Source organism: Tachyglossus aculeatus, chromosome Y4 (genome assembly GCF_015852505.1).
Source record: "Tachyglossus aculeatus isolate mTacAcu1 chromosome Y4, mTacAcu1.pri, whole genome shotgun sequence".
NCBI classification, from domain to species: domain Eukaryota; kingdom Metazoa; phylum Chordata; class Mammalia; order Monotremata; family Tachyglossidae; genus Tachyglossus; species Tachyglossus aculeatus.
Window position 1 is genome coordinate 2952640 of NC_052096.1, and position 20393 is coordinate 2973032.

Genomic DNA, 20393 nt, shown 5'->3' on the forward strand with positions numbered 1-20393 from the left:
ATTTGGAAAGCAAAGATGTCCGGAATGAGGGAAAAGTCCAGGGCCTTTTTAACACTGTGATTCCCAAACCTGAGATTTCACCACCAGTCCCACAAACGAGGAATTTTTTTTTTCTTTCCCCCGCCCCACCAAAAAAAAGTTTTTTTTTTTCTTTTCTTGTCCAATCCACCCGAGAGCTTCTGGCTTTTTTTCTTTCTTTCTTTCTTTCTTCTTTCTTGATCTTGTTTTTCGGTTGCTTTTGCATTCTTTCGGATTCCCACCCACAGTGCCCGTGTGCCCACCGTCCCGTCCACGGCGGGAGGGGTAGGAGGGTTGGGGGGGCCTGTCTGGGGGTGCCCCAGCGGGGGAAGTGGAGGTCGTGGACCGGGGTGGGGAATGTACTGGGGAGGAGGAGGAAGCCGAAGAAAGGACGGGTTGAGAGCTAAAACGTGGCGGTCTTTGGGGGAGATCTGGGGAGCGGCGACAAGGTTGTAGCACATCGTCAGTTCTGCTGGGAAACTCAGTATTTTGGGAGTTTGTCTGGACTGCTGAGGTCCAGCGCGAAGGGGGTCGGAGGTTATAGCCGTCTCTGACGAGGGCAGGGTGAGCAGAATAGAACTAGTCCCCCTCTGTGGAGAGTCGGCAGTAGCTGGGGGGAGGAAAGGACGACGTCTTCCCTAGATTTCCCCAGAGCCGGTGCTACTGAGGGAAGGGGAGATGCGGCAGTCGTGCCCAGAGGCAGAGGGATGGATGCGAAGACTTCCCAGATGAAGCGTTCGGGGTTGGGGTTTGGGGGCGCAAGGTGGGGGGATCTGGGGGATCCGGGACTTCGGGAGCTCAATGGGTCTGGCTGCTTTGGAATCGGCAGGGGAGAGAGAGTTTGGGGGAGAGTTGGCGCCTGACGGGTCGCGGGGTCATGGGGCCGGTGGGGTCCCCAACCACATCTCTCCCTACTCCCCTGCTGGGATTTGGAGTCACTTGGGGGGGGAGCGGGGAGTGGGCAAGGAGCAAAGGCGTGGAAGGGGCGGGCCTGTGCCGGGAGGGGCGGGGTCTTTGAGGCGTGAAAATGTGGGAATGATTGAGGTTGGAGGAGAACAAGTGGGGACCGTGGAGGAGGCCAGAGGCCTAGGCCTTGGGGAGCGGGGTGAGAGAAGGGCACCCCCGGGTTGGGGGGAAGACCCCAAACCAGGCCAAGGGGCGGGGGGGAGGGGCAGCAGTCAGCCTCATTAAGACGGCCCGCTCCGCCCGCCTCCTCACACTGGATTAATTAGGCTGGGGGTTGCCATGGCTACCAGGGAGGTGACCTAGAAAGGAAGTAGGGCGGGGAAGAGAAGACAGGAGCTCCCTGGGGGTCCCCCTGGACCCCAGGGCTCGACACCCCCATAACTCACACCGCTTTGTCCCCCGCTCCAGCGGGGCAGAGGGAAAGTCTGGGGGTCCCAGCTTCAGGCCTTAACGAGCCCCATTTCTCGGGAGGGTGAGGGGAAGGGTGGCGCTCCTCCCACCCCCCAACAACCAGGATGGAGGGAAGGTCACGGGTCTTGGGGCCTCTGGTGTCGTCGGCGGGCAGAGTGGCGTGAGGGAACGACCGGGCCTCAGGCCTTTCTGGGCCTCAACCAGCCATAGGCAGGGATGCCTGGGGTGGGAGGCTTGTGTCCGGTCCTCAGGGCGGCCGCTAACAGCCCGCCCTTATGCCAGGCCAGGAGATGGTCAGGGTGCCAAGCGCCCATGCTCTGCTGGGTCCGCAGCGTAGGGCGATGATGCTATGGGCGTTCTCTTCTGGAAGTTGGCCATTTTGGTGCTCACCTACAACGTTGCTCCTGGGGTCTCTGAACCCAAGGTGCCTCCACACTTACTCCAGACCCAGCGCGATTTTCCCCTCCCACGTCAGAGCGAAGTCCGGCCCAGCGCCTGAGCCGTAGAACTTGGGGGCTGGAATCTGGGCGGAGGGAGGCTTGACACTGAAAATTTTTTTAAAAAATGGCCGGGGCCCAGGCCAGCTGGAAAATTGGACCATCTGGGATAAAACTGTAAGCCCGTTGTGGGCAGGGATTGTCTCCATTGCTGAATTGTACTTTCCAAGCGCTTAGTACAGTGCTCTGCCCACAGTAAGCGCTCACTAAATACGATTGAGTGAGTGAAAACTGCTGGGGAGTGATCACTCTACTTCTCCCCCACACCAGGGCTGGTTCAGACCTTCTCTCTCTAGGCCCAGCCAGCCCCCAGATCCTTCCCCCTAAATAATGCCAATTGTGGTGTTTGTAGAAGCATTAGGCCCAGCTGGCCCCCAGATTGTTTGTTTGTTGAATGGTACTTGTTGAGCGCTTACTAGTTTAACGCTCATAACATCCCCTCCTCCAGAATTACTTACATATTTAGAAGCAGTGTGGCTCAGTGGAAAAGAGCACGGGCTTTGGAGTCAGAGGTCATGGGTTCAAATCCCGGCTCCACCACTTGTCAGCTGTGTGACTCTGGGCAAGTCACTTAACTTCTCTGGGCCTCAGTTACCTCATCTGTAAAATGGGGATTAAGCCTGTGAGCCCCCCGTGGGACAACCTGATCACCCTGTAACCTCCCCAGCGCTTAGAACAGTGCTTTGCACCTAGTAAGTGCTTAATAAATGCCATCATTATTATTATTATTATTATTAATGTCCATTTCCCCTTCTAGATTCCAGCACTCAGTATAGTGCCTGGCACAGAGTAAGCACTTAACCAATACCATAATTATTATTCTAAGCTCATGGTGGGCAGAGAACATTTCGGCTAGTTTGGTTGTACTCTCCCAAGCTCCAAGTACAGTGCTCTGCACATAGTAAGCGCTCAATAAATACGATTGATTGATTGATAGTAAGTGCTCAACTAATCCCATTGATTGATTGATTGATTGATTGGCGTGGCAAACGTGGTTCTAAGTGCCACCGTGCTGGCACGTGCAAGTTAATTCTGTCAAACATAGTTCCTGTCCCGTGAGGGGGCTCACAGTCTTAAGAAGGAGGGAGAAGAGGTATTGAATCCCCATTTTCGGCTCAGTGGAAAGAGCCCGGGCTTTGGAGTCAGAGGTCGTGGGTTCAAATCCCGGCTCTGCCAGTTGTCAGCTATGTGACTTTGGGCAAGTCACTTAACTTCCCTGGGCCTCAGTACCCTCTTCTGTAAAATGGGGATTAAGACTGTGAGCCCCCCGTGGGACAACCTGATCACCTTGTAACCTCCCCAGCGCTTAGAACAGTGCTTTGCACATAGTGAGCGCTTAATAAATGCCATCATCATTTTACAGTTGAGGAAACTGAGGCCCAGAGAAGTTGGGTGACTTGTCCAAGGTCGCACAACAAGCAATTGGCAGAGCTGGAATTAGAACCCAGGTCCTTTGACTTCCAGGCCAGTCTGTTTCCACTAGGCAACACTGCTTCTCTGCTTCTTCCCAGATCCTCCCCGCTAAATAATAATAATAACCGGTGTAAGCTTAAGCTCTTACTAGGTGCCGAGCACTGCCCTAAATAATAATAATAATGTTGATGACATTTATTAAGCGCTTACTATGCGCAAAGCACTGTTCTAAGCACTGGGGAATTTACAAGGTGATCAGGTTGTCTCACGTGGGGCTCACAGTCTTAATCCCCATTTTACAGAGGAGGTAACTGAGGCCCAGAGAAGTGAAGTGACTTGCCCGAAGTCACATAGCTGACCAGTGGCAGAGCCGGGATTTGAACCGATGACCTCTGACTTCAAAGCCCGGTCTCTTCCCGCTGAGCCACGCTGCTTCCCAACTTCCCAAGCGCTTAGTACGGTGCTCTGCACACAGTAAGCGCTCGATAAATACGACGGGATGAATGAATGAATGAATGAATGAAGCACTATTCTAAACGCTGGGGGGTTACAAGGTGATCAGGTTGCTCCCCGCGGGGCTCACAGTCTTCATCCCCGTTTTACAGAGGAGGTAACTGAGGCCCAGAGAAGTGAAATGACTTGCCCAAATCAATCAATCAATCATATTTATTGAGCGCTTACTGTGTGCAAAGCACTGTACCAACCCTAAATGCCGGGGTAGACAAACGCTCACTGCGGGCAGGGAACGTCGTCTACCGACTCCGTTACATCGTACTCTCCCAAGCGCTTAGTACAGTGCTCCGCACAAAGTTAGTGCTCAACAAATACGATTGATTGGCACAAGGTCATCAGGTTGGAGACAGTCCCCATCCTACATGGGGCTCAGAGTCTAAGGGGGGAGGGAGGACGGGTATCGAACGCCCATTTTACAGATGAGGAAACTGAAGCACGGAGAAGTTAGGTGACTTGCCTGAGGTCACACAGCAAGCAAGTGGCGGAGTTAGGAGTAGAACCCAGGTCCTCTGATACCCAGGCCCAGGCTCTTTCAACCAGGATGGGGAATCTGTCCTTCATGGGGAGGGGGTTGAGGGAGGCTTTATTGTCGGTACCCAGCGGCTCGGCCTGTCTGACCCTTAGATCACGCTTTGGGCGGCGGCGGTTGAGGAGAACGGCACAGATTGAAGCCTCTCTAGGGCAGGAGTCTGCTCCCTTTGGCTCGGGAGCCACATTCGAAGCCAAATGTGGCTTTGGAGCAGCGGGAAGCGGGGAAAATTGCTGCTCCGAGGCCGAAATGTGGCTTTCGAGCAGCGGGAAGCAGGGAAAACTGCCGCTCCGAGGCCGGAAGCTCCATGAGGGCAGGAAATGCGTCTAAGCCCTCTGGGGTGCTTAGTACGGTGCTGTGCACAGAGCGAGCGCTCAGTAAATAACGACTGCTTCGACTGAGGGACGAGGCATCCGAACCGTGAGGGTCACGGTGGAAGAAGAGTTACGTGTGTGTTCCAATAGTATGATTGGCTTTTTGTACATCAGGCGGTTCGGGGGGTTTCGTGCGGTTTGGCTCTTTGGTACCAAAAGGTTCCCGACCCCTGATTAGGGGCTCAGCCTGGGGCTTTGTGGGGGTCTCGGGAAGGTGGGCTGGGGGTGCGGGGGAGGGCTTGGTCACAGTCTTCTAGACTGTGAGCCCGCTGTTGGGTAGGGACCGTCTCTATGTGTTGCCGACTTGTACTTCCCAAGCGCTTAGTCCAGTGCTCTGCACACAGTAAGCGCTCAATAAATACGATTGATTGATTGATTGATTGATTGGGGAGAGGAGAGTCCTTTTAGACTGTGAGCCCACTGCTGGGTAGGGACTGTCTCTATATGTTACCAACTTGTACTTCCCAAGCAATTAGCACAGTGCTCTGCACACAGTAAGCGCTCAATAAATACGATTGATGATGATGAGGAGGAGGAGGGCCCGGATTGGGATTTGTGGGAATTAGGGGGTAAGGATGGGGGTGCTTGGAAAGTAGCTGGGACCCCCCAGGTGGGGCCTGTGACCTTTCTGAGCATCGGTCTGGGGTCTCCCCCCCCCACCCCCACCCCTCCACCGGTGTCCGATTCAACCCCCCGGGTTTGACCCCGCTGACCCCCGGCCCCCTCTCCCTGCTGCCTCCGCCCCCTTAGACATCCGGGACTCCGGGAAGAAGCCGGTGATGCTCTTCCTCCACGGAGGCTCCTACATGGAGGGGACCGGGAACATGTTCGACGGCTCCGTCCTCGCCGCCTACGGCAATGTCATCGTCGTCACCCTCAACTACCGGCTCGGCGTGCTCGGTGAGGGGGCCGGGGGCTGGGGCACGGAGGGGAGGGGCCTAGGGGGCCTGGAGAGAGAGAGGGGGGGGAGAGGGGAGGGGGCTAGGGGGTCTGGAGAGAGAGGATGGGGAGAGGGGAGGGGGTTAGGGGGTCTGGAGAGGGAGGGGAGGGGTCAGGTGGGGAGAGGGGAGGGGCTTGGGGGGTCTGGAGAGAGAGGAGAGGGGACAAGTGGGGAGAGGGGCAGGAATTAGGGGGCCTGGAGAGGGAGAGGAAGGGTCAGGTGGGGAGAGGGGAGGGGCTTAGGGGGCCTGGAGAGGGAGGGGAGGGGACAGGTGGGGAGAGGGGAGGGGCTTGGGGGGTCTGGGGTGGGAGGGGAGGGGCTTAGGGGGCCTGGAGGGGGGGTCAGATGGGGAGAGGGGAGGGACTTAGGGGGCCTGGAGAGGGAGGGGAGGGGTCAGGTGGGGAGAGGGGAGGGGCTGAGGGGGTCCGGAGAGGGAGGGGAGGGGTCAGGTGGGGGAGGGGAGGGGCTTGGGGGTCTGGAGAGAGAGGGGAGGGGCTTAGGGGGTCTGGAGAGAGGGGGAGGGGCCAGGTGGGGAGAGGGGAGGGGCTTAGGGGGCCTGGAGAGGGAGGGGAGGGGTCAGGTGGGGAGAGGGGAGGGGCTGAGGGGGTCTGGAGAGGGAGGGTAGGGGCCAGGTGGGGAGAGGGGAGGGGCTTAGGGGGCCTGGAGAGGGAGGGGGCGGGGCCAGGTGGGGAGAGGGGAGGGGCTGAGGGGGTCTGGAGAGGGAGGGGAGGGGCCAGGTGGGGAGAGGGGAGGGGCTTAGGGGGCCTGGAGAGGGAGGGGAGGGGACAGGTGGGGAGAGGGGAGGGGCTTGGGGGGTCTGGAGAGGGAGGGGAGGGGCCAGGTGGGGAGAGGGGAGGGGCTTAGGGGGCCTGGAGAGGGAGGGGAGGGGACAGGTGGGGAGGGGGAGGGGCTTGGGGGGTCTGGAGAGGGAGGGGAGGGGCCAGGTGGGGAGAGGGGAGGGGCTTAGGGGGCCTGGAGAGGGAGGGGAGGGGACAGGTGGGGAGGGGGAGGGGCTTGGGGGGGTCTGGAGAGGGAGGGGAGCGGCCAGGTGGGGAGAGGGGAGGGGCTCCCGTGGGTCTGCCCGGCAGGGGGGTGCCTGGAGAAGAGATCTCTGGAGGATGGGGAAGAGAAGCAGAGTTGCAGGGAGTTGAGCTGGGGCTGGAATCAGTCAGTCAGTGGTATTGCTTACTGTGTGCGGGAGGCCACCCTTATGCTGCCGGGTAGGGGTCAGGAGGACGGGGGCCAGGACCCAACACCGTACAGAGTGAGTGGGGTAGATACAACTGGCCCGGGAGTGAGTAGGTCCCGGGTTCTAATCCCGGCCCCGCCGCTTGTCTGCCGAGGACCTTGGGCGAGTCGCTTCGCTTCTCTGGGCCTCAGTTACCGCATCTGGAAAATGGGGATTGAGACTGTGAGCCCCACGGGGGACGTGGACTGTGTCCAACCTGATTAGCGGGTATCTTACCGCAGTGCTGAGGAGAGTGCCTGGCACATAGTAAGCGCTTAACAAATACCATGAAAAAATAATAAAGTTCAGAGTACATTAGTTTGCAAAATGAGATTGCAAATCGAGGTTGGGGTGGGTGTGCCAACTCCACTATCCTCTCCGGGACCTAAATAAGCTATCCCAAGTGCTTAGTACGGTGCCCTGCCCCCAGTAGTCACTCAGTACGTACTTTTGATTCATTTGGCAATCTGGGAAAAAGCGTTCTACAAAGTCAAGGTGACGGCTGTTTTCTCTCCCCCCCTCTCCCGCTCCCTGCCGCTTCCCGGCAGGCTTCCTGAGCACAGGGGACCAGGCGGCCAAGGGGAATTACGGGCTCCTGGACCAGATCCAGGCCCTGCGCTGGCTCAGCGAGAACGTGGGACACTTCGGCGGGGATCCCGAGCGCATCACCATCTTTGGCTCCGGGGCGGGCGCCTCTTGCGTCAACCTCCTCATCCTCTCTCACCACTCGGAAGGTATATGTCACCTGCCCCCTGCTCCCCGCTTCCCCCCACCCCTCCCTCCTGCCCTCCCCGGGATGGGGCAACTGGGACTTCTGGATCTCTGCCCCAGATATCTGGGAGGAACCCGGATCTCTCTCTACCTTAGAGACCTGGGGGGGAACCAGGATTCCCAGCTCCCTGCCCCAGACATCAGGAGGGTAGCCTGGACTCCTGGCTCTCTATCCCAGGGATCTGGGGTTGGGGGGACCAGGACTCCGGGATCTCTGTCCCAGAGACCCGGTTGGGGGTGGTGGTAAGTGGGACTCCTAGATCTTTACTCCAGAGGTGCCAAGGTCCCCATCTTCATGTCCTGGGGACTTTGGGACAGCTTTCTTGGCTCCCTCACCCAGGAGCTTGGGGTCTCCTCTTTCCCTGGGCTCCTTCCCCTCCTGTCTCCCATCTTTTCCCCTTTACGCCACCTCCCACCCACGCTATCCAACCCCTTTGCCCTCAGGCCATCCCAAGGCCTTCTCTCCTCACGGCCCCAGGCGTCCCCCGTCCCCGGCCGCCCCGTCGCCGTTCTGCCCCCTTCCCCACCCTCCATCTTCCCGCCCGCTCCCCCCAGGTCCCGGGAGGACCAGGCTCCTCAGCCTCCCACCTCCTCCACCCCCTCCATCCCCGCCCAGGCCTGTTCCAGAAAGCCATCGCGCAGAGCGGCACTGCCATCTCCAGCTGGTCCGTCAACTACCAGCCGCTCAAGTACACCCGGCTGCTGGCCGCCAAGGTCGGCTGCGACTACGCGGACAGCGCCGAGGCCGTGGAGTGTCTGAGGCGCAAGTCCTCGCGGGAGCTGGTGGACCAGGACGTCCAGCCCGCCCGGTAGGCAACACCGTTCCCGGGAGGAGACTCAAGCTGGGTTGGGCGGGAGGGCCCGGGACGCTTTGGGCCCTACAGGGGGATGGCTCACTTGGATCAAGACACCAAGGGCCCATGGTGTGGGGAACCTGGGGCGGGACTGGAGGACCCCCCCCCCCCCACTGTTGGGTAGGGACTGTCTCTATATGTTGCCAACTTGTACTTCCCAAGCGCTTAGTACAGTGCTGTGCACACAGTAAGCGCTCAATAAATACGATTGATGATGATGATGACTGAAAGAGCCCGTGCCATGAGACAAGACCAGAAGGCTCATAGTTGGTGAGTGGGCGGCACTAGGCCTCAGGCCTCACTTGGGCCCTGTTTCCCGCCCCCGGCAGCTGAGCCCAGCGGCACCACAGAAGTGGATGAGACCTGGGCTCAGTACAGTACCTGGCACGTAGTCGGCGCATAATAATAATAATAATAACAGTATTTGTTAGGAGCTATGTGCCAAGCACTATTCCAAGCACTGGGGCAGATCTGAGCTAATCAGGTTGGACACAGTCCCGTCCCACATGGGGCTCGCAGTCTTAATCCCCACTTTACAGACGAGGGAACTGAGACCCAGAGAAGGGAAGTGACTTGCCCAAGGTCACACAGCAGACAAGCGTTTAGTGCAGTAAGCGCTCAAGAAATACGACTGAATGAAAGTGGCGGGGCTGGGATTAGAACCCACGTCCTCTGACTTTCAGGCCTGTGCTCTCGCCCCTACGCCTTGCTGCTTAACGAAGGCCGCAACTGTTATTATTAGTAGTAGTATTCATTCATTCAGTCAGTCATATTTATTGAGCGCTTACTGTGTGCAGAACACTGTACTAAGCGCTGGGGAAGTACAAGTCGGCAACATATAGAGACGGTCCCTACCCAACAACGGGCTCACAGTCTAGAAGGGGGAGACAGACAACAAAACAAAACATGTGGACAGGTGTCAAGTCATCAGAATATATAGAAGTAAAGCTAGATGCCCATCATTAACAAAATAAATAGAATAGTAAATATGTACAAGTAAAATAAATAGAGCAATAAATCTGTACAAACATATATGCAGGTGCTGTGGGGAGGGGAAGGAGGTAGGGCGGGGGGGATGGGGAGGAGGAGAGGAAAAAGGGGGCTTTTTTCTAGTAATAATAATAATGATAGCATTTATTAGGCGCTTACTATGTGCAAAGCACTGTTCTAAGCGCTGGGGAGGTTACAAGGTGATCAGGTTGTCCCACAGGGGGCTCACAGTCTTAATCCCCATTTTCCAGATGAGGTAACTGAGGCCCAGAGAAGTGAAGTGACTTGCCCAAAGTCACACAGCTGGCAATTGGCGGAGCCGGGATTTGAACCCGTGACCTCTGACTCCAAAGCCCGTGCTCTCTCCACTGAGCCACGCTGCTTCTCTAGTAGTGATTGTTGTCCTTCTCGCCCCCCAACCCGGCCGCCGCCTCCCCTCCCGCCGGCCCCGGGCAGGTACCACATCGCCTTCGGGCCGGTGGTGGACGGGGACGTGGTCCCGGACGACCCGGAGATCCTGATGCAGCAGGGCGAGTTCCTGAACTACGACATGCTGATCGGCGTGAACCAGGGCGAGGGGCTCAAGTTCGTGGAGGACTCGGTGGAGAGCGAGGACGGCATCTCGGCCAGCTACTTCGACTTCACCGTGTCCAACTTCGTGGACAACCTGTACGGCTACCCCGAGGGCAAAGACATCCTGCGGGAGACCATCAAGTTCATGTACACGGACTGGGCCGACCGCGACAACGGCGAGACGCGGCGGAAGACCCTGCTGGCCCTCTTCACGGACCACCAATGGGTGGCACCGGCCGTGGCCACCGCCAAGCTCCACGCCGACTACCAGTCGCCCGTCTACTTCTACACCTTCTATCACCACTGCCAGGCCGAGGGGCGGCCCGAGTGGGCGGACGCCGCCCACGGGGACGAGCTCCCCTACGTCTTCGGGGTCCCCATGGTGGGGGCCACCGACCTCTTCCCCTGCAACTTCTCCAAGAACGACGTCATGCTCAGCGCCGTGGTCATGACCTACTGGACCAACTTCGCCAAGACCGGGTGAGCGGCGGGGGCGGCCCGACCCGGGGACGGGGGAATCCCGCCCTTCCCCACCCCCGGAATTCCCGGACCCGTCTCGGGCTCGCTCGCTCGGTCGAGCGACGGTATTTGTCGAGCGTTCGCCGTGTGCGGAGCACTGGGCCGAGCGCCTAGGAGGGGACGATAGACCCCTCCCTCCCGGTCCCTTACCTCTCCTGGGCTCAACTGAGCGCTTACTGTGAGCACGGCGCTGCACTGAGCGCTTGGGAGAGGATGATGCAGAGGCCCCTTTCTCCCACGACCCTCTCTCACGCTCAATCGGCCAGTCGACTGATGGTATTTATTGAGCACTTAGTGTGTGCAGAGCACTGGACGGAACACTTAGGAGAGGATGATACAGAGGGGTCCCTCCCCAGCGATCCCTGACTTAATCAACCAGTCGATCGATGGTATTTATTGAGCGCTTACTGTGTGCAGAGCACTGGACTGAGACTTTGGGAGAGAACGATACCGGGGGCTCCTCCTTGCCTCTCCAAGTCTTGTGTGTGTGTGTCTTTCTCTGTCTCTCCGTCTCCGTCATCTCTCTCTCTCTGACCTGGTCCCTCCGGGCCCATTCTCCGTCTCTGTCTTTCCCTACGTCTCTCAAGCTCCCTCGCCACCTCCATCTCTCATTGTCCTTCCCTCAGCTTTGACTCTCTCGATCTCTAGTGGTTTTCTTCTCTCTGTGTCGTCATCTCCGTCTCCGCGTCTCTCAGTCCTTTGAGCGTTCTTCCTCTCTCTGTTCCTCTTCATGCGTTCACTCAATCCTACTTATGGAGCGCTTCCCGTGCACAGGGCACTGTACTAAGTGCTTGGGAAAGTACAATGCAGCAATAAAGAGAGACAATCCCTGCCCACCATGAGGTCACAGTCTAGAGGGTCCCCTCCTGTCATCTCTGTCTCTTTCTGCAGCTCTCAATCCCCCTCTCTGCCTCTGTCTCAATCAGCGGTATTTATTGAGCTCTGACTGTGTTCGGAGCACTGTACTGAACGCTCGAGAGAGTTCAGGGCAACAGAGGCAGCAGGCACGTTTCCTGCCCACACCGAGCTTACAGTCTAGAAGGGGAGACGGACATTAATATGAATAAATAATTTATAGATATATACATAAGTGCTGTGCGGATGAGGGTTGGGTGAATATCAAACGCCCAAAGCGGGCACAGCTTTCTGTGCCCTTTCACCATAATAATAACAATAAAAATAATAATAGTATTTGCTAAGCACTTACTGTGCGCCACTGTACTAAGCGCTGGGGTGGTTAAAAGCAAATTAGGTTGGACACAGTCTCTGTCCCACGAGGGGCTCACAGTCTCAATCCCCATTTTACAGATGAGGGAACTGAAGCACAGAGAAGTGAAGTGACTTGCCCAAGGCCGTACAGCAGACGAGTGGTGGAGCTGGGATTAGAACCCGTGACCTTCTGACTCACTAGGCCATGCTGCATCTCTGATTCCCTCTCTGTCTCTGTCAGTCTCTCTAGTGGTTCCATCTCTTCCAGAGAAGCAGCGTGGCTCAGTGGAAAGGGTGCGGGCTTGGGAGTCAGAGGTCATGGGTTCGAATCCCAGCTCAGTCACTTGTCAGTTGTGTGACCTTGGGCAAGTCACTTAACTTCTCTGGGCCTCAGTTACCTCATCTGTAAAATGGGGATTAAGACTGTGAGCCCCCCCGTGGGACAACCTGATCACCTTGTATCCCCCCATCATCATCATCAATTGTATTTATTGAGCGCTTACTGTGTGCAGAGCACTGTACTAAGCGCTTGGGAAGTACAAGTACAGTGCTTAGAACAGCGCTAAGCACACAGTAAGCGCTTAACAAATACCACCATTATTATTATTATTATTATTATTATCTCTCTGTCTTCATCTTTGCATCTCTCCATCTCTCTAGTGGTCTCCATCCCTCTGGTCCTTTCCTCATCTCTGACTCCCTCTGTGTCTCTGTCAGTCTCGCTCTTTTTCCCCACTGCCTTCAAACATGCTCGTGTCTCTCCATCCTGAAAGAAAACCAACCTCCCTTGACGCCACGGCTCCCTACAGTTATCAGCCCACGTCCCTCCTATCGTCCCTCTCCAGACTCCTTGAGCGAGTCGTCTACACCCGCTGTCTCCGGTTCCTCTCCTCCAACCCTCTCCTTGAACCCCTCCAATCTGGCTTCTGTCCCCTTCAGTCCTCCGAAACCGCCCTCTCACAGGTCATAAATGGTCTCCTTCTTGCTAAATCCAACGGCCTCTACTCCCTCCTAGTCCTCCTCGAACTCTCAGCTGCCTTCGACGCTGTCGTCCTCCCCCTTCTCCTGGGAACGTTATCCAACCTCGGCTTCACTGACCCTGTCCTCTCCCGGTTCTCCTCCTAGCTCTCTCTGTGGCCGCTCATTCTCAGTCTCTTTCGCGGGCTTCTCCTCTGCCTCCCACCCCCTGACTGTGGGGGTCCCTCAAGGTTCAGTTCTGGGTCCCCCTTCTAGTCTCCATCTCCACCCACTCCCTTGGAGAACTCATTCGCTCCCATGGCTTCAACTACCCCCTTTATGTGGATGATTCCCAAATCCACATCTCCAGCCCTCATCTCTCCTCCTCTCTGCAGTTTCACATTTCCTCCTGCCGTCAGGACATCTCTACTGGGATGTCCTCCCATCACCTCAAACTTAACGTGTCCATAACAGAACTCCTTATCTTCCCACCCAAACTTTGCCTTCCCCGTGGCATTCCCATCAGTGTAGACAGCACCACTATCCTTTCTGTCTCAGCTCTCTAAGCTGGGCATTATCCTTGACTCCTCTCTTTCATCATCATCATCATCAATCATATTTATTGAGCGCTTACTGTGTGCAGAGCACTGTACTAAGCACTTGGGAAGTCCAAGTTGGCAACATATAGAGACAGTCCCTACCCAACAGTGGGCTCACAGTCTAAAAGTCTCTTTCATTCTCACAGAGAAGCAGCATGGCATAGTGGATAGAGCCCAGTCTGGGAGTCGTGGGTTCAAATCCCGGCTCTGCCAACTGGCAGCCGTGTGACCTTGGGCAAGTCACTTAACTTCTCTGGGCCTCAGGTCCCTCGCCTGTAAAATGGGGTTTAAGCCCGTGAGCCCACAGGGACTGTGTCCAACCTGAGTTGCTTATATCCACCCCAGTTCTTAGTACAGTGCCTGGCACATAGTAAGCGCTTAACAAATACCATAGTCATCATCATCATCATCATTCAACTCACATATTCAATCCGTCATCAAATCCTACCGGTTCAGCCTTCACAATGTCACTTAAATCCATCCTTTTCTCTCCATTCAAACTGCTAGCATGTTAAACTAAGCACTTATCCTGTCCTGCCTTGATTACTGTATCAGCCTCCTGTCTCACTCTGGTCCATACTTCACTCTGCTGCCTGGATCATTTTTCTACACAAAAGTTCAGTCCACTTTCTTGAAGTTTCCCCACTCTTCAAGAACCTCCAGTGGTTGCTCATTTACCCCCACCTCTAAAAGGAACTCCTCACCATTCATTCATTGTATTTACTGAGCACTTACTGTGTGCAGAGCACTGTACTAAGCGCTTGGGAAGTACAATTTGTCAACAGATGGAGACAATCCCTAACAATTTGTCAACAGATGGAGACAATCCCTAACCAACAACGGGCCCACAGTCTAGAAGGGGGAGACAGATAACAAAACAAAATAAGTAGAGAGGCATCAATAGCATCAAAATAGATAAATGGAATTATAGATATATACACATCATTAATAAAATAGAGTAATAAATGTGTACAAATGTACACAGCTGCTATGGGGCAGGGATGGGGGTAGAGCAGAGGGAGGGAGTAGGGGCGAGGGGAGGGGAGGAGAAGCAGAGGAAAAAGGGGGGCTCAGTCGGAGGGAGGTGAGCTCTCCGTAGGGCTTGGAAGAGGGGAAAAGAGCTAGTTTGGAGGATGTGAGGAGGGAGGGCATTCCAGGCCGGAGGTGGGACGTGGGCCGGGGGTCGACGGCGGGACAGGAGAGAACGAGGCACGGTGAGGAAGTTAGCGGCAGAGGAGTGGAGTGTGCGGGCTGGGCTGGAGGAGGAGAGAAGGGAGGTGAGGTAGGAGGGGGCGAGGTGATGGAGAGCTTTGAAGCCAATAGTGAGGAGTTTTTGCTTCATGCAAAGGTTGATAGGCAACCACTGGAGATTTTTGAGGAGGGAAGTGACATGCCCAGAGCGTTTCTGTAGAAAGATAATCCGGGCAGCAGAGTGAAATACAGATTGGAGTGGGGAGAGACAGGAGGATGGGAGATCAGAAAGGAGGCTGATGCAGTAATCCAGTGGGGATAGGATGAGAGAGTGTACCAACAAGGTAGTGGTTTAGATGGAGTCGATAGGGTGGATCTTGGCCACGTTGTGAAGGTGAGGCCGGCAGGATTTGGTGACGGATTGGATGTGTGGGGTGAACGAGAGAGCGGAGTCAAGGATGACACCAAGTCTGTGGGCTTGTGAGACGGGAAGGATGGGAGTGACGGGAAAGTCAGGGAGAGGACAGGGTTTGGGAGGGAAGATATAGAGCTCAGTCTTGGACATGTTGAGTTTTAGGTGGTGGGCGGACATCCAGGTGGAGATGTCCTGAAGGCAGGAGGAGATGCGAGCCTGGAGGGAGGGAGAGAGAACAGGGGAGGAGATGTAGATTTGGGTGTCATCTGCGCAGAGATGATAGTTGAAGCTGTGGGAGTGAATGAGTTCAAGGGAGTGTGAGTATACATGGAGAACAGAAGGGGACCGAGGAAACCCATCCCCCCCCATCTTACCTCCTTCCCTTCCCCACAGCACCTGTATATATGTATATATGTTTGTACATATTTATTACTCTATTTATTTATTTATTTTACTTGTACATATCTATTCTATTTATTTTATTTTGTTAGTATGTTTGATTTTGTTCTCTGTCTCCCCCTTTTAGACTGTGAGCCCACTGTTGGGTAGGAACTATCTCTATATGTTGCCAATTTGTACTTCCCAAGCGCTTAGTACAGTGCTCTGCACACAGTAAGCGCTCAATAAATACGATTGATGATGATGATGATGATGATGATGATGGGAGGGGGAGGAGGAGCCCGCAAAGGAGACTGAGAATGAAGGGCCAGAGAGATAAGAGAACCAGGAGAGGACGGAGTCCATGAAGCCAAGGTTGGATAACATGTTGAGGAGAAGGGGATGGTCCACAGTGTCAAAGGCAGCGAGAGGTCGAGGAGGATTAGGATAGAGTAAAGCCCTCAATCCCCTCATCCCCTCCTACCTCGCCTTACTGCTCTCCTACTCCAACCCAGCCCGCATCCTTCACTCCTCTATTGCCCACCTACTCACTGTACCTCCATGTCATCTGTCTCGCCATCAACCTCTCGCCCACATCCTGCCTCTGACCTGGAACGTGGCTCAGTGGAAAGAGCCCGGGCTTTGAAGTCAGAGGTCATGGGTTCGAATTCCAGCTCCGCCAGTTGTCAGCTGTGTGACTTTGGGCAGGTCAGTTCCCCCATCTGTAAAATGGGGATTAAGACTGTGAGCCCCCCGTGAGACAACCTGATCACCTTGTAACCTCCCCAGCGCTTAGAACAGTGCTTTGCACATAGTAAGCACTTAATAAATGCCATTATTATTATTATTATCTGACAGTCACTCTCCTCCCTTCAAAGCCTTACTGAAGGCCCATCTCCTCCAAGAGGCCTTCCCTGACTAAGCCCTCATTTCCTCTTTTCCCACCCCGCTCTGTATCCCCCTGACTTGCTCCCTTTATTCACCACCCCCAGCCCCACAGTACTTATGTCCATGTCCCTAATTTATTTATTTATATTAATGTCTCTCTCCCCCTCTAGACTGTGAGCTCCTTGTGGGCAAGGATTGTGTCTGTTATATTCTTGTGTGGTCCTCTCCCAAGCGCTTAGTACAGTGCCCTGCACACAGTAAGCACTCAGCAAATATGATTGATTGAATTGAACCTTGTCCTTCATCTGTGCCTCTCTGCATCTCTCATTCATTCAATCGTATTTATTGAGCATCTCTCTAGTGGTCTTTCTCCATCTCCCTGGGTCTTTTTCTTATCTCATCCCCTCCCTGCTTCTCCCAAACTTTCCAGTAGTTTGTTTTTCTTCTCTCTCTGTCTTTCGTCAATGTCCCCGTCTCTTTGTGTCCCTCAGTACCTAAAGGACTCTCTACCTCTCTGCCGTTCTTCATCGCTGCCTCTTGCTGGGTCTCTCAGTCTCTCTAGTCATCTCTGGCTCCTCATTTTTATCTCTCTTCCTCCATTTCCATCTCTTCATTTACTTATTTTTTATGGTGTTTGTCAAGTGCTTACTATGTGCCAGGGACTGCGCTAAGAGACGAGGTAATCAGGTCGGATGTAGTCCATGTCCCACATGGGGCTCACAGTCTTCATCGCCAGTTTACAGATGAGGGAACTGAGGCCCAGAGAAGTGAAGTGACTCAACCAAAGTCACACAGCAGACAGGTGGCAGAGCTGGGATTCGGTTTCTAGCCATTAGGCCATGCTGCTTCCCTTTATTTCTTTTTTTCTCTCTCTCTCTCTCTCTTTTCCTTCCTTTGCCATCCTCTCCTCTTAGCCTCTGGTCTCTGGGTCTGTCTCCCTGCCTCTGTTTCTCTCCATGTGTCTTTCTCTGTCCCACTGTCTATCTCTCACTGGCATTTCTTCCTCTGGGTTTCAATCTATCTTTTCTTCCCTATCTGTCTGTCTTCCACTCTGCCGCTCAATCCGCCGGGAACGTTTTTGAGCCTACTGTGTGAAGAAGTGCTGTACTAAGTGATAATAGGATTCATATTTATTGAGCGTCTAGTGAGTGGAATGCGCTGTACTAATTGCTTTTTTAAAAAATAATGATATGTGTTAAACGTTTACTATATGCCAGAAAATGGTTCTAAGCACTGGGATAGATACTGAGGAATCAGGTTGGATACAGTCCATGTCCCACATGAGTCTCAGAGTCTTTTACAGAGGAGGTGAACGCTTGGGAGAAGAACAAGATACATTTCTGACCCACACTTGAGGGAGTTAGGCATAGGAAGAGTTAACGTACACCTACACTGAACTGCTGAGGCTGGACACAAATAAATATAAATATGCAAGAAGCAAGTGGAGAGAAGGGGTAAGAATTAGGGTATTGATTTAATAATAGTAATAATAATCATCATAATGGCATTTATTAAGTGCTTACTATGTGCCAAGCACCCAGCGCTTAGAACAGTGCTCCAGCGCTTAGAACAGTGCTTTGCATATAGTAAGCGCCTAATAAATGCCTTTATTATTATTATTATTATTACTAAGCGCTGGGGTAGATACAAGGAAATGGAGTTGGATACAGTCCCTGTCCCATGGAGGGCTCACAGTCTCAATCCCCATTTTACAGATGAGATAACTGAGGCTCAGAGAAGCAAAGTGACCTGTCCAAGGTCACGCAGCAGACAAGTGTTGGAGGCAGGATTAGAACCCATGACCCATGGAGGAGCAGCGTGGCTTAGTGGAAAGAGCCCGGTCTTGGGGGTCAGAGGTTGTGGGTTCTAATCCCGGCTCCGCCACTTGTCAGCTGCGGGACTTTGGGCAAGTCACTTCACTTCTCTGGGCCTCAGTTACCTCCTCTTTAAAATGGGGATTAAAACTGCGAGCCCCACGCGGGACAACCTGATTACCTTGTATCTGCCCCAGCACTTAGATCAGTGCTCGGCACACAGTAAGCGCCCAATAAATACGATTGAATGAATGAATACATAGTAAGTGCTTAACAAATACCATCATTATTATTGTCATCATTATTATTTTGACTCCCAGGGCCGTGCTGCTTAATCGTGGGATTTGTTAAGCACTTACTATGTGCCAGGCACTGTACTAAGTGCTGGGGTGGAGACAAGCAGTTTGGGTTGGACACAGTCCCTGTCCCACGTGAGGCTCACAGTCTCAATCCCCATTTTACAGATGAGGTAACTGAGGCCCAGGGAACCGCAGTGACTTACCCAAGGTCACAGTCCTCTAGACTGTGAGCCCGTTGTTGGGTAGGGACCGTCTCTATATGTTGCCGACTTGTACTTCCCAAGCGCTTAGTATAGTGCTCTGCAAGAGTAAGTGTGCGATAAATACAGTTGAATGAATGAATGAATGAAATCCATCAAATCAATCAATCAATGGTATTTACTACTACTACTACTACTACTACTACTACTACTACTACTACTACTACTAATTATTATTATTATTATTATGGTATTTGTTAAGTGATTACTGTGTGCCAGGGCACTGTTCTAAGCGCCGGACTAGATACAAGGTCATCAGGTTGTCCTACGTGGGGCTCACAGTCTTAATCCACAGACAAGTGGCAGACAAATGGCAGGGCCGGGATTAGAACCCACAACCTTCAGACTCCCAGGGAAACCGTGTCCAACCTGACTTCCCAGCGTTTAGAACGGTGCCCGACACACCGTAAGCGCTTAATAAGTACCTCAGTTACCGAGAGGAAGAAAGACAGCAGTAAAGAGACAGAGACAGCTGGAGGAACGGACGGACCGTGGATGAGAGACAGAGAAATAGGAATGAGAAAACGGAGACAGCCAGAGAGACGGAGGGGCAGCGAGGAAGAGTGAGAGCCTGAGAAATTAAATCAGTCCATCAGAGGCATCTTTTGAACGCTTTAAGCAGAGTGTTGTGCTAAGCGCTTGGGAGAGGACAGTACAAGTCAGCGGACACGTTCTCTGTCCAAAACAAAATTGAATTGAGAGGATTTGCTAGTTCCAGGGGTATTCTTATTTGTAGTCTTGCTGTCTGTGTTTCATGTCCGTCTTCCCCATTAAGTCAGTCTGTCAGCCAGTTGTATTTATTGAGCGCTTACTGCGCGCAGAGCACTGTCTTACATACTTGGGAGAGTACGGTGTAACAATATACCAGACATATGCCCTGCCCCATTAGAGTTGTCAAGTTCCTTCAGGGTAGGGTCCTTGTAGTATCAGTAGTAGTAGTAATAGCATTTATTGAACACCCACTTGGGGTGGTGCACTGTATTAGATGCTTGGAAAGTACAGAATAATGAAGTGACGCGCCTGCTGTCTGTCTGTCAATCGTATTTATTGAACGTTTACTGTGTGCAGAGCACTGTCTTAAGTACTTGGGAGAGTACAGTGTAACAATATACCAGACATATGCCCTGCCCCATTAGAGTTGTTAAGTTCCTTCAGGGTAGCGTCCTTGTAGTATCAGTAGTAGTAGTAATAGCATTTATTGAACACCCACTTGGGGTAGTGCACTGTACTAGATGCTTGGAAAGTACAGAATAATGAAGTGACGTGCCTCCTGTCTGTCTGTCAATCGTACTTATTGAACGTTTACTGTGTGCAGAGCACTGTCTTACGTACTTGGGAGAGCACGGTGTAACAATATACCAGACATATGCCCTGCCCCATTAGAGTTGTCAAGTTCCTTCAGGGTAGGGTCCTTGTAGTATCAGTAGTAGTAGTAAGAGCATTTATTGAACACCCACTTGGGGTGGTGCACTGTACTAGATGCTTGGAAAGTACAGAATAATGAAGTGATGCGCCTCCTGTCTGTCTGTCAATCGTATTTATTGAACGTTTACTGTGTGCAGAGCACTGTCTTAAGTACTTGGGAGAGTACAGTGTAACAATATACCAGACATATGCCCTGCCCCATTAGAGTTGTTAAGTTCCTTCAGGGTAGCGTCCTTGTAGTATCAGTAGTAGTAGTAATAGCATTTATTGAACACCCACTTGGGGTAGTGCACTGTACTAGATGCTTGGAAAGTACAGAATAATGAAGTGACGCGCCTCCTGTCTGTCTGTCAATCGTACTT

General features: G+C 53.5%; 1 protein-coding gene across 1 annotated transcript in view; it reads left to right on the top strand.

Moving 5' to 3' along the window:
• NLGN2 (neuroligin 2) overlaps positions 1-20393 on the top strand; it is a 31715-nt gene that overhangs the window by 5778 nt on the left and 5544 nt on the right. The window contains exons 3-6 of the mRNA XM_038768577.1: positions 5472-5621; positions 7438-7623; positions 8277-8469; positions 9961-10557. Of these exons, the coding sequence (XP_038624505.1) occupies positions 5472-5621; positions 7438-7623; positions 8277-8469; positions 9961-10557 (1126 nt within the window). The remainder of the gene's footprint in view (positions 1-5471; positions 5622-7437; positions 7624-8276; positions 8470-9960; positions 10558-20393) is intronic.